The 18,620-nt window shown below is 40.3% G+C and overlaps 1 protein-coding gene across 1 annotated transcript in view; it reads right to left on the bottom strand.

The window, feature by feature from the left end:
- LOC124722918 (formin-binding protein 4-like) overlaps positions 1–18,620 on the bottom strand; it is a 252,502-nt gene that overhangs the window by 12,754 nt on the left and 221,128 nt on the right. The window contains exon 9 of the mRNA XM_047248071.1: positions 2,303–2,565. Within this exon, the coding sequence (XP_047104027.1) occupies positions 2,303–2,565 (263 nt within the window). The remainder of the gene's footprint in view (positions 1–2,302; positions 2,566–18,620) is intronic.

Raw genomic sequence — 18,620 nt, 5'->3', positions numbered from 1 at the left:
TACAACAAATGGTAAATTAATAAGTATAATACTGACTTTATTCTGCTCTGAAGGGTTATCACTCTAGTGAAATAATTAAAAAGCATACAAAAATGTATATTAGGAATACTGGGATAATGGAACAACAATACTTAAAAAAACACATGCACACAATACAATTCAGAAAAGCAATGAATTCATAGGAAACAAATTTAAAGTTGAACAGATCATCGAAAAAACCTACATTGCAAATATTACTGACATAATGGTTCATATATTACACATAGCATGTGACTGTGCCAACATCAATTTCCTTCTTTGTCACTCAAACTGCTCTCCAAGCATTTCTTTTATGTGTACAACGTTACATTAGAAGTGAACTTCTTGATTCATAGCATTAACAGGATAAGGAAATGAATCACCTTTCACCTGGCACAATGAACTCAATCTATCTACCCCAAAGCCAGCTTTACAGCAGAATCATAATCGTCTCAGGGAAATAAAGGAAAATCTCTGCTAACTTACGTAGGGGAGGACACAGTAAAGGGGTTTGGACTAATAAACATGAATAAAGTCGCAAAACATCATAAGCTCTGATTATGTTTCGAAATAATTATTTATGATGTTTATGAATAACAACATAACTGAAATACTGATGCATGGGAATAAACTAATTTACAGCTGCCTTTGAAAAGTACATAAATTAGCTTTCTTAGTAAGGGCTTTTAACTCAACTGTGAATCTTTATCAAGAGCTCTTTTACAAATATTACCAACATAATGCAAAGAAATGCACTAGATAATATACTAATCTACAGCTTTATGTACAGGGTTATTACAAATGATTGAAGCGATTTCACAGCTCTACAATAACTTTATTATTTGAGATATTTTCACAATGCTTTGCACACACATACAAAAACTCAAAAAGTTTTTTTAGGCATTCACAAATGTTCGATATGTGCCCCTTTAGTGATTCGGCAGACATCAAGCCGATAATCAAGTTACTCCCACACTCAGCGCAGCATGTCCCCATCAATGAGTTCGAAAGCATCGTTGATGCGAGCTCGCAGTTCTGGCACGTTTCTTGGTAGAGGAGGTTTAAACACTGAATCTTTCACATAACCCCACAGAAAGAAATCGCATGGGGTTAAGTCGGGAGAGTGTAGAGGCCATGACATGAATTGCTGATCATGATCTCCACCACGACCGATCCATCGGTTTTCCAATCACCTGTTTAAGAAATATCGAACATCATGATGGAAGTGCGGTGGAGCACCATCCTGTTGAAAGATGAAGTCAGCGCTGTCGGTCTCCAGTTGTGGCATGAGCCAATTTTCCAGCATGTCCAGATACATGTGTCCTGTAACGTTTTTTTCGCAGGAGAAAAAGGGGCCGTAAACTTTAAACCGTGAGATTGCACAAAACACGTTATCTTTTGGTGAATTGCGAATTTGCTGCACGAATGCGTGAGGATTCTCTACCGCCCAGATTCGCACATTGTGTCTGTTCACTTCACCATTAAGAAAAAATGTTGCTTCATCACTGAAAACAAGTTTCACACTGAACGCATCCTCTTCCATGAGCTGTTGCAACCGCGCCGAAAATTCAAAGCGTTTGACTTTGTCATCAGGTGTCAGGGCTTGTAGCAATTGTAAATGGTAAGGCTTCTACTTTAGCCTTTTCTGTAAGATTTTCCAAACCGTCGCCTGTGGAACGTTTAGCTCCCTGCTTGCTTTATTCGTCGACTTCCGCGGGCTACGCGTGAAACTTGCTCGCACGTGTTCAACTGTTTTTCGCTCACTGCAGGCCGACCCGTTGATTTCCCCTTACAGAGGCATCCAGAAGCTTTAAACTGCGCATCCCATCGCCGAATGGAGTTAGCAGTTGGTGGATCTTTGTTGAACGTCGTCCTGAAGTGTCGTTGCACTGTTATGACTGACTGATGTGAGTGCATTTCAAGCACGACATACGCTTTCTCGGCTCCTGTCGCCATTTTGTCTCACTGCGGTCTCGAGCGCTCTGGCGACAGAAACCTGAAGTGAATTTATGAAATCGCTTCAATCATTTGTAATAGCCCTGTATTTACTTTCAATCTTGTTTTCAGTTTTTATGTTGCTTGTGTGTAATAAAATACATCACTCACTATCAGCACTTAGGATAGGAAAATGAAACCAAATTTCAGTGACAATTTAAAGCCATTTTCAGCACTATTAACATGAAATCTTTAACAGTATGTACCTAATGACTGACACAAGGAACATAAAGCTGTAAATAATAGCAAAATCACACAGTTTTCTTCTCAAGAGAGAACAATGTATTACCTTTATGATGTTCATATATTTGTTTGGACACAGATGCACGCTGAGAGAGTTGCTTCTTCTTCTGATCACATCCTTTATGAGAAGAGTCTGGTCGTTTATTATTTTTATTTTCTTGAGTTGAACATGGTAAACCAGGCTGCTCCACAAGTTCCTCACTGGCATCCATTGAATCGTCTTCCATTGCGCCACTATCACCCAAATAAGGATATTCCCACTGAACTTCACCAGTCTCAGAATTGTAATAATAATATCTCTTCCATCCCCTAGATGCACCAGATGAGCGCAGCAAAAAGGAGAGAAACAAACAAAGAAAGAAATGATACAACTGAAATAACATTCAAATATTTGAGAATGATTTTAATAAAATCACTACAGTTATGAAGCACCATACATTATTACACTAGACATATTATCAGGTTTCAGAAATTAGGGGCATTACACTGATTCATTCCATTACTCTTACAGTAATTCTCTGTGGCAGCACAAATCATACATGTGCTTTTAAAATAACACAATAATGATCATAATAATAAAACATTTTCATAACATATTTTTTTCTGTAACAAAAGTTAATTCCACTTCCTACATTTAAGATACAAGAGGATAACAAATATAGTTTTACAGAATTGGAATTGATTACTCATAAATCATTATTTGAAGATCAATGGTTGAACATTTGTTGCAAGTAAAGATAAATAATAAGTGGTTGCTGGAGCACATACAACAGCAACAGAACTACCAACTTTTATCAGACATTTTAGTTTAAAACTGACAAAACTGCATCAAAATTCATTCACATATCATTTAGGTACACCAGTACCTAAGTGATGTTAATAATTTCCATGAAAAGCTTTTTATATGACAGTATCTAATAGCATAGTCACTTAAAATTTAAATAGTCTACCTGCACAAAAATAATAAAACTGTTGCTTCATGTCACTTCATTACATATTGTTTGGAGTTTAAAGGGGAGAGAAATTATTTCATAAACTCATCAACACCATAATTATCTGCCAAAATACACAATGAATAAACAAAATGCTGGCATATTTGTAGAACAGAAGATTTGTGGTGAATGTTAGTTTTGAAACCCTTATTGATAATACTGTTTAATTTATTTATTGCTTCACCCTCATGACTGATAGCTTTTAATTATATATCAGTCTACAGATGTTGGAAGTCAATAAATAATCAGCCACAGGAATGAATTTCCAGAATTATTATTACATGATGTTATTTCAGTTGTTGCGTGTCAGAATATAGTTTTAAATAAATTTTCATGTCCACGAAATTATCTCACTAACAACCCAGAATATTTGGCATGCCTCTTTGGCAGAGAGTTTTGAAACATATTACTTTCTTCTCGGCATGCATCATGGGGTGTTCTTCCATTATTATTAAAGACTGAGAGTTGTACAATAATAGTGATTCAATTGACACTCAATGTACTTAAAAATCATTTAACAAATTTTTCTTCTTTCTTTTCCTGCTCATAACTGCTTCACCCAAAATGTATGATGACCACTGTTACATTTATCTTTTGGCACACGGTTTAAGTTTTTGATTTAGTTCCTCTAATGATATATGAAGTGTATCAGCAAAATGGTGGTCCATTGGCAATGAAATGTATATCTTGAGGTTGTGTGTCATGATAGTAAAAACTACAACATCCCTTTGATTTTTTTCACTTTTATTCTACTCAATGTTCCTTCTCATCAGACCTCAAAGTGAAATTCAGTATGTCAGCAGTCTCAGACTCATTACAATTAAATATTTTTTTATATCAATATCTTCATCTACATACATAATCTGCAAGCCACTGTATGATGCAGGGTGGAGGGTACCTTGTACTACTACTAGTCATTTCGTTTCCTCCTCCACTAGCAAATGGAGTGAGGGAAGAATGACTGTCTATATGCCTCCGTATGAACCTTAACTTCTCTTGTATCTTCATGGCCCTTTTGTGAAATAAACATTGGTGACAGTAGAATCATTCTGCAGTCAACTTCAAATGCCTGTTGTCTAAATTTTTTCAATGTTGTCTACCCTCCAGGGATTCCCATTTCCACAATATTCACATGTTAATCAAACCTACTGGTCACAAATCTAGTAGCCTGCCTCTGATATGCTTCAATGTTTCCCTTTAATCTGACCTTGTGGAGATTCCTAATACTTGAGCATTACTCAAGAATGGGTTGTACTAGTGTGCTATATGGAGTCTCCGTTACAGATGAACCACACTTCCCTAAAATACTCCCAATAAACTTAAGTCAACCATTCATCTTCCCTACTGCTGTCCTTGTGTGCCATTCCTTTTCATATTGCTTTGCAATATTATATCTAATTATTTAATCGATGTGACTGTGTCAAACAGCATACTATTAATGCTGTATTTTGAACATTTGAGGATTGTTTTTCCAACTTGTACCCATTAACTTACATTTTTATACATTTACAGCGAGCTTTCATTCATCATAAAAATTAGAAATTTTGTCTAAGACATCTCGTATCCTCCTGGAGTTACTCAATGATGACATCATCTTGGAACCCACAGCACTACACCAAACAGCCACAGATTGCTCCTCACCCTGTCCATCACATCATTAATGTATATAGAAAATAAGAGCAGTCTTTTCACATTTCTCTGGGGCACTCCTGATGATACCCCTGTCTTTGATGAACACTCCTCAACAATGGCAACATACTGGGTTCTACAATGACGGAACAAAAAATTGCAACACCAAGGAGGAGTTGTGTGACATAAACAAAAGCTGGTAGGTATGGTTCCACATCTGAAAGATGACGTCTATTCAAATTTCGAACCTGTCACATAAGAGTGGTGCTAGTAATGGCAGTAGGAGAAGGCAAATCAGGTTTGCTTTAAATACATGTTGTAACAGTCATGAGCATTAGTTTCCCTTGAGATGAGACGTGATGAGTTGATGTTAGCCAAAAATGCCTCTAAGGTGACAAAGATGTCATCATCAACACCTCACTGAGTTTGAATGAGGTCATGTAATAGCACTATGAGAAGCTGGATGTTCCTTCTAAGATACTGCAGAAAGGCTTGGAAGGTATGTAGCCACTGTACATGATTGTTGGCAACGGTAGTCATGGGAATGTATGGTCACAGGAAGACGAGGCTCCGGATGACAATGTGGCACTACAGAGAGGGAAGAGCATCGTGTTTGGTGTGTGGCTTTGGCTCATTATATCCCATCTCCAGCAGCAATTTGAGCAGCAGTTGGCATCACAGTGATACAATGAACTGTTGCAACTCAGTTACTTCAGGGACAGCTCTGAGCCAGATGTCCTGTAGCATGCACTCCACTGACCTCGAACCACCGCCATTTGCAATTCAGTCATATCAAGTGAGAGCTCATTGGAGGGCAGGGTGGAGGTCTGTTGCATCTTCTGATAAAAGTTGGTTCTGCCTCGGTACCTTGATGGTCATGTTTTGGTTAGGAGGCCAGTTGAGGGCCTGCGACCAACCTGTCTGAGAGCTAGACACACACCTATACCTCGAGTTATGGTCTGGACTGAGATTTCATATGACAGCAGGAGCACTCTTGTGGTTATTCCAGGCACCCCGACTGCAAATTCGTATGTCAATCTCGTGACTCAACCTGTTGCACTGCCATTCGTGAACAGCATTTCAGCAGGTGTTTTCCAACTGGATAATGCTTGCCCATATCCCGTTGTTGAAATCCAACTTGCTCTGCAGAGTGTTGACATATTGCCTTGACCTGCTCAATCACCAGATCTGTTTCCAATTGAGCACATATGGGACATCATCATATGCAACTCCAGTGACATCTACAATCAGCATTAACTGTCTGTGTATTGACAGATCAATTGCAACAGGCATGGAACTCCGTCCCACGAACTGACATCCAGAACCTGTACGATACCAATGCATTCATATTTTCATGCTTGCACTCAACATTCTGGCAGTTACATTGGTTATTAATGTACCACCATTTCCACACTTTCAATAGCTTATCTCGTGCTAACCTTTGATCTTGCAATGTTAATTGCTTTAATATGTTACCTAGACAAATGTATTCCCAAAATTTTATTACTCTACATTAATTTATTTTTTGGTGTTGCGATTCTTTTCCCATCAGTGTATTACATAAGAAGTCTTCGGGCCACTAACAAATCTGTACCTGTATTAACAGTCTGTAGTGGGGGCACATTTCCGGAAAACTAAACATATGGCTTCTGCCTGTTGCCCTTCATCCATTGTTCACAAGGTATCAGGCAGAGAACAGGACAAGCAGAGTTTTGCATGAGTGATGATTTCTAAATCCATACTGATTTGTGTACAGAAGCTTCTCTACCTCACGGAAATTTATTGTATGTGAACTGAGAACACGTTCAAGAATTCTGCAGCTATCGAATGTTAAGGATATTGATCTGTAATTTTGTGGGTCCGTTCCTGTATCCTTCTTATATACAAGAGTCAATCACACTTTTTTCCAGTGCCTTGGTCCTCTGCACTGGGCGAAAGATTTGCGAAAAATGTGAGCTAAGTAAGAGACCAATGTTGTAGAGTACTCTCTACAAAATGAAGTATGTATTCTATCTGGACCTGGTGATTTATTTGTTTTCTACTCTTTCATTTGCTTCTCTATGCCATGTTTTACCATTACTATAGCTTTCACATGGGTGTCTGTGTGATGGTGTGTGTATGTATGACCCTCTTGCATGAATGATTTCTTAAATGCAAAATTTAAAACTTCAACATTCCAATTTTCTGTATTCTATTGCTACAGAGAACTGGTCAACAACTGCTTGGACATAAGCCTTCAACCCGCTAGCAATTTTATAAAAGACTAGAATCTTCTCTGTTTGTTGGCAAGATCTTTTGCTAAGGTATGGCAGTGGTAGTTGCACGTTTCATACATCGATCTCTTCACAGAAGCACAAATTTCTGCTAACTATTTGCTGTCATCATTTGTGTGATCTTTTTCTAACCGAGAATGCAACAGTCTCTTCAACCTCAGCATTTCCTGAATATTGTTACTAAAGCACAGCCATGAATGGCTTAGAACACCCCCCCCCCCCCCCAAACCCCCTTTTCATTTTTTTCCAAAGTGCCCCTCTTTGTGATATATAACTAACTTCAATATCGTACCCTACAATCTGTTGCAGGTGAACTGAATTTCAGTAGTCCATTTTCTTCTCTGCATGCCCAAATGGAAATTAAATACCACTTTTAATCTTTTAATAGGGACACCACTTCATCATTGCCTGGAATGTGTTAAAAAGAATGACAAAAAAATCATGTCTAATTTTTTTCATAAATAGATTATGATTACAATTGGCACTGTAATTCTTTTACTGGTGAAACTCTGTATTTACATTCTAGGCAAACTTCTGTGATCACAGAAAGGTTCAAATGGCTCGAAGCACTATGGGACTTAACATATGAAGTCATCAGTCCTCTAGACTTAGAACTACTTAAACCTAACTAACCTAAGGACATCTCACACATCCAGGCCTGAGGCAGGATTCGAACCTGTGACTGTAGCAGCAGTGCGGTTCCGGACTGAAGCGCCTACAACCGCTCGGCCACAGCGGCCGGCTCACAGAAAGGGCTACAGACAGTTTCAGTAATTTTTCATACATCATTTTCATCACCATTAACATAATTGTGACCTTCGAGATAGTTGTCATTTCTTAGGTTCAACTTCAATATCTTTGATGGAGTAATAAAGCAAATCCTAATTTTCCACATCAAGTTACTAAGTGGATAAAAAAATATGACATATCACATTTCAATCACGAATGAAATAATAAGTGATAAGCACACAGGGACTTATTTAAGACCATCTGTAAAAGACTACATGTTTGATAATTAAATTGCATTCAGAGGTACATACTGGGCAACACAAAACTGCTCCAGAAAATATTTATAAGACTGATGCAGAACTGACCCTCCTAATGAACAGAGAAAATGCTGAAAACCATAATTTTGTAGCACCAATTTTCTGCTGTTACACCTGCACATGTTCACCTCCTGCATGCTCTGTCCCTAGTAATTTGCAGTGTCATTATATTTGAGTGAGGGATGCAGATGTGTTTTGTGAACAGCTGAATGTAACACAAGATAGTGTTCACTTTAAAACAGTGCACGTTCCTTGTCAAGTGATATGTGAAGTACAATTTGTGGAAAACGTATGTGGAACTATTTGAATCAACTTTGAACTTCAGGCAAAACCTCTAGCAAAGTCGGCAATGCAAAACTTAATGGTAAAATAGTGCAAAACAGGCTCTGTGGCAAATAAAATGTGTAAATATCTGAAAAGAGTATGAATAGCAGAAAAAATTGTTCAAGCAGTTTTATTTTGCCCATCCTTTATATAAATTACCATATAATTGAATTTTGGTGCAGTTTTCTCTCTACCAACATAATATATTTCCTCAGACTATAGCTGGAACATACACTCCTGGAAATGGAAAAAAGAACACATTGACACCGGTGTGTCAGACCCACCATACTTGCTCCGGACACTGCGAGAGGGCTGTACAAGCAATGATCACACGCACGGCACAGCGGACACACCAGGAACCGCGGTGTTGGCCGTCGAATGGCGCTAGCTGCGCAGCATTTGTGCACCGCCGCCGTCAGTGTCAGCCAGTTTGCCGTGGCATACGGAGCTCCATCGCAGTCTTTAACACTGGTAGCACGCCGCGACAGCGTGGACGTGAACCGTATGTGCAGTTGACGGACTTTGAGCGAGGGCGTATAGTGGGCATGCGGGAGGCCGGGTGGACGTACCGCCGAATTGCTCAACACGTGGGGCGTGAGGTCTCCACAGTACATCGATGTTGTCGCCAGTGGTCGGCGGAAGGTGCACGTGCCCGTCGACCTGGGACCGGATGGCAGCGACGCACGGATGCACGCCAAGACCGTAGGCTCCTACGCAGTGCCGTAGGGGACCGCACCGCCACCTCCCAGCAAATTAGGGACACTGTTGCTCCTGGGGTATCGACGAGGACCATTCGCAACCGTCTCCATGAAGCTGGGCTACGGTCCCGCACACCGTTAGGCCGTCTTCCGCTCACACCCCAACATCGTGCAGCCCGCCTCCAGTGGTGTCGCGACAGGCGTGAATGGAGGGACGAATGGAGACGTGTCGTCTTCAGTGATGAGAGTCGCTTCTGCCTTGGTGCCAATGATGGTCGTATGCGTGTTTGGCGCCGTGCAGGTGAGCGCCACAATCAGGACTGCATACGACCGAGGCACACAGGGCCAACACCCGGCATCATGGTGTGGGGAGCGATCTCCTACACTGGCCGTACACCACTGGTGATCGTCGAGGGGACACTGAATAGTGCACGGTACTTCCAAACCGTCATCGAACCCATCGTTCTATCATTCCTAAACCGGCAAGGGAACTTGCTGTTCCAACAGGACAATGCACGTCTGCATGTATCCCGTGCCACCCAACGTGCTCTAGAAGGTGTAAGTCAACTACCCTGGCCAGCAAGATCTCCGGATCTGTCCCCCATTGAGCATGTTTGGGACTGGATGAAGCGTCGTCTCACGCGGTCTGCACGTCCAGCACGAACGCTGGTCCAACTGAGGCGCCAGGTGGAAATGGCATGGCAAGCCGTTCCACAGGACTACATCCAGCATCTGTACGATCGTCTCCATGGGAGAATAGCAGCCTGCATTGCTGCGAAAGGTGGATATACACTGTACTAGTGCCGACATTGTGCATGCTCTGTTGCCTGTGTCTATGTGCCTGTGGTTCTGTCAGTGTGATCATGTGATGTATCTGACCCCAGGAATGTGTCAATAAAGTTTCCCCTTCCTGGGACAATGAATTCACGGTGTTCTTATTTCAATTTCCAGGAGTGTATAAAAAGGCAAAGACAGTTTTCTGCAGAGGAAATCAAAATTTTCATATCAAAAGCTACTGACGAAAATCAGAACCAAGGTTATGCAGTATTATGGCAAGATGTCTTATGAAAGAGAAAATCCTTATTAAGTCTTGTGAATGTCACAGACTTTGTTGCGCCTTCCTCTACAGAACTAAAACATGAAATTTTTGTTCTACATACTGTAAATGTAATGTTTATATAGTAGGTTGTACCTGGCCTACTTGTGATTTCCACTGTCAATGACAATTGAATTCAATCTTTAGAATTTATATGTATTCCCACTGAAATCCTGAAATAGAAGCCTAAATTTTCTACTTCATTTATTTTTTTTAGTAAGAAAATTCAAAATTATCCCCTTTCCATAACTAAGAATGAGACTTAAGCTACCTTAAATAACTCTCACATTATCTATTCTATAAATAAATGTCAATAACTGTATTCCAACCATGATCTCAATTACATTTACACAATTCTTTCAAATATCATTTACAGTAAAAACACGCTTAGGATGAAGAAACAGGCTACTAGAAGTGAGGAGGAGCAGGAGAAGGAAGGCAGAGGATATAGTGGTTGTGGCTGTTACACTTCTCTGAACAATTCACTGCAAAGTGTGACTTTTATATTTAATAAGAAAAATTGAAAACACTGAAAAATGAATAAAGCCCAGCTTTCACATCAATAGTGTGTACTGATGCAATTGAAACTCTCAAGGCCACTTTTTTTATAAGAGCATTGCTCCATACCTTCAGTCTGAAACACAAATATCTGTCATTGTGCAGCAAACAATATGTTGACACATGTACACAGTAGGAACTTCTAATAACTTACCAAAAGCAGTTGTACATACTTTATCCAAAATTTGTAAAATAGTTCTGGAAATAACAATATAATAATGACAAGCACAAACAAAGAAGGAGTGGATTGAATTGGTAGAACATATATTTAAAACTGTATTCAATGCAGGTGGACAGGGGAGGCTCATCAGTGGTATGGTGTTCAAAACTATCAAACACATTCAAAAGAAGAAGAGCAAGTACTGTAATCAGAATCTAGGGTCTAGATAGACACAAAATGTTCAACATGTAGAGAGAGAGAGAGAGAGAGAGAGAGAGAGAGGGAGAGAGAGACCACATGTTTATGTTTGTTGCAGTTTTTCTAACACTAACTGGAGAACACGGTAGCAATATCAATTAATTATAGACAATGAGTTCTTGAATGTGCACTAAAAGACATGAATGTTTGGGTTTGGAAGACATTTGGACTGCAATCTGAACATTGCATTCACCCTGCAGTAACAATCCGAAGTTGGTATGAACAATTTTATAACAGAGACTACATCAGTCATCAAGGAGGAGGCCAAATGAAAGTGAATATACTGTTGACAAATGTGTTGAAATTTCTTACGAGACCTGAATAAATTAGTGTGAGGAACCAGCCAATAGTTGCAGTTACCACTATAAACAACAATGAGTATTTCTTAGAAGTGACTGCAGTGGACCCCACTGTGCCAACTGCAGTGTAATGATCTCAATAAGAAGCAGACACTTAGAAAGTTATGGCCTTTAATGATCAGGATAAGCCTTTGCTGAAACAAATGATTATGAACAATGAAGCTATAAATATTTGCCAAAACTAATCTTTTTACATATCTGTTTTTATATGAAACAACTCGCATAAAGCATGTAATGTTGTCTGCCTTGATACAAAATGCTGTCGAGGTCCAAAATTAAAAAGGCACCGTAGGTAGTGTTAATGGATCAGGGATTAAAAATGGCAACTTTCGTGAAAATTGTGAACATTGTGTGTATCAAGTGTTGCTAGTTTTCTATGATGAAGTCTAAAGAGTGCAGTCTGCCATAACTGACTGCTTGGGAGAATATTTATACTTGAACGTTTTACTTATACGTGAGAATTTAGTTAATATAAGAATATAATGGAAGTGAACTTTAGTATCTGTCTGTAGACAAATTGACAGGCATTCAATTGAGGAATATGAAGTCATGGGAATGCAGATGACTAAAAGAATATAAGTGATCATGAAATTTCTCAAGGATGATTATACATAGTTTAGCACCACATCAACACTCAAACTGAACAGTGGTCAGGCAGAATTTCTGCCAAGGCATTTTTCAATTGAGCTCATGTCATATGGATTATGTCACGAAGGGAAACCAATGAAGACCTAAATGTGGATGGCCTGCTGTAGTTTTGAATACTATTCTTTCCAAATGCATCAGAGAATCCTTATCAGTAAGTTGAAACAATAATGCATTTGATTTTTGATTCACAATGTCTAGTTTACAAACTGAATGAATATTTCATCAAACTGTTAATGCTGGGAGGTGTGTTTGGAAACTTTTTTAATCCATCTGTGGGTGAAATGATGAAGGTTGAATAATTGTACAGTCAGTTTCAGGAAAATGGAGCAAAAGCAAAGAGCTCGCATCCAACCTTGGCACAAGTTTGTTGGGTATTTGATGATGAGAGTAAAGTCATCAATTGCACTAACAATTGCACTAAAATTTTTAGGATATCACTTGTGATTATTTTCACCATCTTCTGCAAAGATAAATTTTCCTGATCATTAACTATAGTCTGCTAAAAATAAAATAACTAGTTAGTTGAAAGTTCACATTTTGGAACTTAGTTCCTCTTGCCACAGCTCTCAGTGTCACATGTGAATTGTTGTCAACGTGCCACAAAAAAGCTGAAGTTCATTTGCAGTTTTCAAGGACACTATCTCATCACAAGTATCTGGACCCTTCCTTCCTCAAGAGGAGAAACCAGGGAAAATAGTGATGTCCTATGTGGGGCCTGGAGCGAAGTTGACATTCTAACTCATCCCAAAGGTGTTCCATTGCAGTCATGTCAGGACTCTGAGTGAGCCAGCCCATTTCAGGAAAGTTATTGTCCACAAACCTTTGCCTCAGTAATGCTACTTTAAGAGAAGGTGTACTGTCATGCTGATACAATCAATCATCATCTCTAAACTGTTCCTCTACTATATGCAATATACAATGCTGTAAAATGTGTCCATATCCTTCCACATTTAGCATTTTCTTATGTGCAATAAGAGGCCCGCCCCCATACAGTAATACCACCTCCTCTGTACTTCACTGTAGGTACTAGACATGATGGCAGGCTAACTTTCCCCATGCATTCACCAAACCCAAACCCTGTCACTGAATTGCCACAGGGTATAACACAATCTGTCACTCTAAATCACTCATTTCCAGTTATCCACTGTCCAGTGGTGTTACTCTTTACATCAAATCAAGCATCACTTAGAACTCACAACAGAAATGTGTAGTTTATGAGGAGCTGCTCAATGATTGTACCCCACTCTTTTTAACTTCCTAAGCTATTTGGACTGCTGGTGGCACATTTGGAACTCACGTGTCATTCCTTCTGTTGATTTCATGCCATTTTTTACGACCACTCTCTGTAATGCTTGACAGTCTCTGACTGTCAGTATGTGGGGTCTGTCTAGATTTGGTTTAGCTTTGGTGGTTCTTTCACATTTCCACTTCACATTCACCAACAGCTGATGTGCGCAGATGTAGAAGGGTTGAAATGTTCCTGATGGATTTGTTACTTGGGTGATATCCAATGACTGGTCCACACCCAAAGTCACTGAGCTTTCCTGACCGACCCATTCTGCTGTTACTGTTTCTCTACTGATAACACAATATTCCCCACTGTGGTATCCGCCACCACTCAGCCACGCAGACGTCAACATGTGCAAAGCGCAGCCTGCTGTGCAGCTGCGAAGATAACACACATGGACCGGGCACATAGATTCACCGAGTGCCCGCGTAGTCCATTACTAATTACCACTAGAAGGCTGGTGTCGTGAGATGGAAACAAGTCTCCACTCGGCCCCTGACACCACAACACGCTGAATTCCCGGACTACCAGAATGGTATATAGGCCACTGCAACAGCTTTGTACAGCCAGTCCTATGCCTGCCTTCGCTCATACTTGTGACTACTGACTGCACATACTAGGAACCCTGTGAAACTTAGGATACTGTTTCAACTATCTCAGATGTGAACTGGAGTGCTCTGAACTTGTGTAATTGCTATGGATTATGATGTGCTATTGTGAAGCAGTATCACTATGAATAAATCTTTTATGTATTTTGGATGTTATTGTGTTATTCTGATATAACACCCACCTTCTTTTATACTAGTGAGTCCGACACTTGTGACATACAGTGGTCAGTACCACATTACATCAAGATACTTTTGATCGAATAGTGTACTGTGGGGCACAAGAGACACTGCAGTCGATTTAATTGTCACAAGGATCCCCCCCACCCCACCCAAAAAAAAAAAAAAAAAAAATATATATATATATATCTAAAAAGAAAGATGATGAAACTTACCAAACAAAAGCGCTGGCAGGTCGATAGACACACAAACAAACACAAACATACACACAAAATTCTAGCTTTCGCAACCAATGGTTGCCTCGTCAGGAAAGAGGGAAGGAGAAGGAAAGACAAAAGGAAAACCCATATCCTTTTGTCTTTCCTTCTCCTTCCCTCTTTCCTGACGAGGCAACCATTGGTTGCGAAAGCTAGAATTTTGTGTGTATGTTTGTGTTTGTTTGTGTGTCTATCGACCTGCCAGCGCTTTTGTTTGGTAAGTTTCATCATCTTTCTTTTTAGATATATTTTTCCCACGTGGAATGTTTCCCTCTATTATATTCATATATATATATATATATATATATATATATATATATATATATATATATATATATATATATATATATATATATATATATATATATATATGAATTACCTAAGCTGGCAGCATGCACCCTGTTGTTTAAGCCTTAACTGAGGTGCAGCTGAAAATTCTTGGCAAAGCTACACCTCCATCTGACACACTCAAAAACAAGAACAGGGTCCAACAAAAAGACCTGCTGTATTTCGAGAGGCCGCTGTTTGAGTAGGGATGGGGATACTCGTGTGGAGGGGGGTATCGACTGATAGTGGTGTACATGCCATTATCAGTGGGCACTGTCGCTTGGCTAAGTGAGCATCGTATATTCATAATGGTGGTTCTGTAACTGTTACTCAGTGTGCATTTCACATTCAGTTTGAACTTGGCAGACATGATTATGTTCCTGACTGAAAAACTATTCAAGCTTGGCTATCCAACTGTAGTGCATCATGTTCTGCACTGAAAAGAAAACTTACTGACTGATCTCAGACTGTAACAACACTGGAAAGTGTGGCCCATGTGTGAGGGCCTGTCCACCAATCTCCAAAGTGTGCAGCACTTAAACATGCAGCAGCCCTGGGATTGTCTGATAGGTGTGTAATTTTGAAACTCACAGAGCTGTGTGTGAGGAAATTCTTCAGAACATTCCCCTAGCATTGTTTTGATTTCTTCTGATAAGGGCCACTTCCACTTGTCAAGTAGAGTAAATAAACAAAAACTTTTGCTACTACACAGTGGTAAACATTCAGCAACTTCATCAACGACCATGTTACAGGCATTGTGTGAAAGTTTGTTGCATCACTGTTGAATTTGGTGTGCTAGGTCTGTATTGGTTTAATGATGGTTAAGGTGAAATTCAAATCACTACTGTCACGTGATAGAGAGCTTCCTGCAACCTAAGTTAAACCAGTTTGTTGGGAGGCACAAAGCAGGAGAAGTCTGGTTCCAACAAGACAGAGCCATAACTCACACTTCTCAGTATTCTGATAAGTTTTGAGAGAGTTGTTTCCTGGATGAGTTCTCTCTCCATGAACAGATAGTGTCCGGCCACCAAGGTCACCCGATTTTTCATCTAGTGATTTTTTCTTTAGGAACACTTGCAGACTGAAGTGAAAAAATATTACCCCACAACCCTGCAAGCACCTAAGGAGGCAATCATCCAGAAATTACATGAAATAATTTAACTGGATAGATAAAAAATCTACTCACCAAGTAGTGGCAGAGCACACACATAGAAGACGGTTGTAATTGGCAAGCTTTCGGAGCCAGTGGCTCCTTCTTCAGGCAGAAGGATTGAAGGGAAAAGAAGAAGGGTGAAGGCAAAGGACTGGAGAGATCTAGGAAAACGGGTAGATTTCAGGAAGATCACCCAGAACCGCGAGTCAGGAGAGACTTACCACACGAGATGAGAAGAAAAGACTGATTGTTGAAAACCTGAGAGCCTAAAGGTGGAAAACAGGGTAATATGCAGACAGAGATTACTGCTTAAACATCAAGCATGTGTTAATAAAAGTGAAAAGCTAAGTGCATTGTATGTAACAGAGGTAGGAGAGGGACAGTGAAAAATAGATGGGTAAGACAACGAACTAAAATGGAGTGAAGCAAAGAGTAGTAACTGTGAAGAAATGCTGAGACGGAAGAAATTAATGTAAATTACGGCCAGTTGGGTGGCGAGAACCAAGGATATGTTGTAGTTTTAGTTCCCACCTGTGAAATTCTGAGAAACTGGTGTCTGGGATAAGAATCGAGATGACATGGGTGATGAAACAGGTGCCGAGGTCACAATTGTCACGTTGTAGAGCATGCCCTGCAACAGGATACTGGAAGTTGCCAGTATACACCCTCTGCCTATGCTCACTCATCCTAATTGATAGTTTGGTGGCAGTCATGCCGTTGTAGATGGCTGAACAGTGTTTACATAACAACTGGAATATGACTTGTGTCGTTTCACAGGTGGCTCTTCCTTTGATAGTATATGTTTTGCCAGTTACAGGGCTGCTATGGATGGTGGCAGGAGGGTGCGTAGATCAAGTCTTGCAGTGGGGATGGCCACAGGGGTAGAAGCCATAGGGTAGGGAGGTGGGTGCAGAAGGAGCATAGGGTCTGACAAGAATATTGTGGAGATTGGGAGGGCAATGGAAAATTATTCTTGGTGTGGTGGGCAAAATTTCACACTGAATGGATCTCATTTCAGGACATGATTTTGGCAAGTCATGGCCCTGTTGAAGTAGCTGATTCACACATTTCAGACCAGGATAATACTGAGTCACCAGTGGTGTGCTCCGAAGTTGTTTTTTGGAGGAACAGCAGTACCAGGATTAGGTGTGATGGCCCAGAAAATCTGCTTTTTAACTAGGCTGGTGGGGTAATTACGTGCAGTGAAGGCTGAGGTGTGAATGGCTGTGTATTGCTGTAAAGAGTCTGCATCCAAACAAATATGTTTGCCTCAGATGCCAAGGCTGTATGGGAGAAAACGTTTGACACGGAAAGGATGGCAACTGTCAAAATGTAAGTAATGTTATTTGTTCGTAGGTTTAATGTCCCCCCATAAACCATGGACCTTGCCGTTGGTGGGGAGGCTTGCGTGCCTCAGCAATACAGATGGCCGTATCGTAGGTGCAACCACAACGGAGGGGTATCTGTTGAGAGGCCAGACAAACATGTGGTTCCTGAAGAGGGGCAGCAGCCTTTTCAGTAGTTGCAGGGGCAACAGTCTGGATGATTGACTGATCTGGCCTTGTAACATTAACCAAAACGGCCTTGCTGTGCTGGTACTGCGAACGGCTGAAAGCAAGGGGAAACTACAGCCGTAATTTTTCCCGAGGACATGCAGCTTTACTGTATGATTAAATGATGCTGGCGTCCTCTTGGGCAAAATATTCCTGAGGTAAAATAGTCCCCCATTCGGATCTCCGGGCGGAGACTACTCAGGACGACGTCGTTATCAGGAGAAAGGAAACTGGCGTTCTACGGATCGGAGCGTAGAATGTCTGATCCCTTAATCGGGCAGGTAGGTTAGAAAATTTAAAAAGGGAAATGGATACGTTAAAGTTAGATATAGTGGGAATTAGTGAAGTTCGGTGGCAGGAGGAACAAGACTTTTGGTCAGGTGATTACAGGGTTATAAATACAAAATCAAATAGGGGTAATGCAGGAGTAGGTTTAATAATGAATAAAAAAATAGGAGTGCGGGTTAGCTACTACAAACAGCATAGTGAATGCATTATTGTGGCCAAGATAGACACAAAGCCCATGCCTACTACAGTAGTACAAGTTTATATGCCAACTAGCTCTGCAGATGATGAAGAAATAGATGAAATGTATGACGAGATAAAAGAAATTATTCAGGTAGTGAAGGGAGACGAAAATTTAATAGTCATGGGTGACTGGAATTCGTCAGTAGGAAAAGGGAGAGAAGGAAACGTAGTAGGTGAATATGGATTGGGGGGAAGAAATGAAAGAGGAAGCCGCCTTGTAGAGTTTGCACAGAGCATGACTTAATCACAGCTAACACTTGGTTCAAGAATCATAAAAGAAGGTTGTATACCTGGAAGAATCCTGGAGATAATAAGAGGTATCAGATAGATTATATAATGGTAAGACAGAGATTTAGGAACCAGGTTTTAAATTGTAAGACATTTCCAGGGGCAGATGTGGATTCTGACCACAATCTATTGGTTATGAACGGC

Source organism: Schistocerca piceifrons, chromosome X, assembly GCF_021461385.2.
Source record: "Schistocerca piceifrons isolate TAMUIC-IGC-003096 chromosome X, iqSchPice1.1, whole genome shotgun sequence".
Taxonomy (NCBI): Eukaryota; Metazoa; Arthropoda; class Insecta; order Orthoptera; family Acrididae; genus Schistocerca; species Schistocerca piceifrons.
Note: the sequence above shows the minus strand (reverse complement) of the source record. Positions and strands in the feature narration are given on the sequence as shown.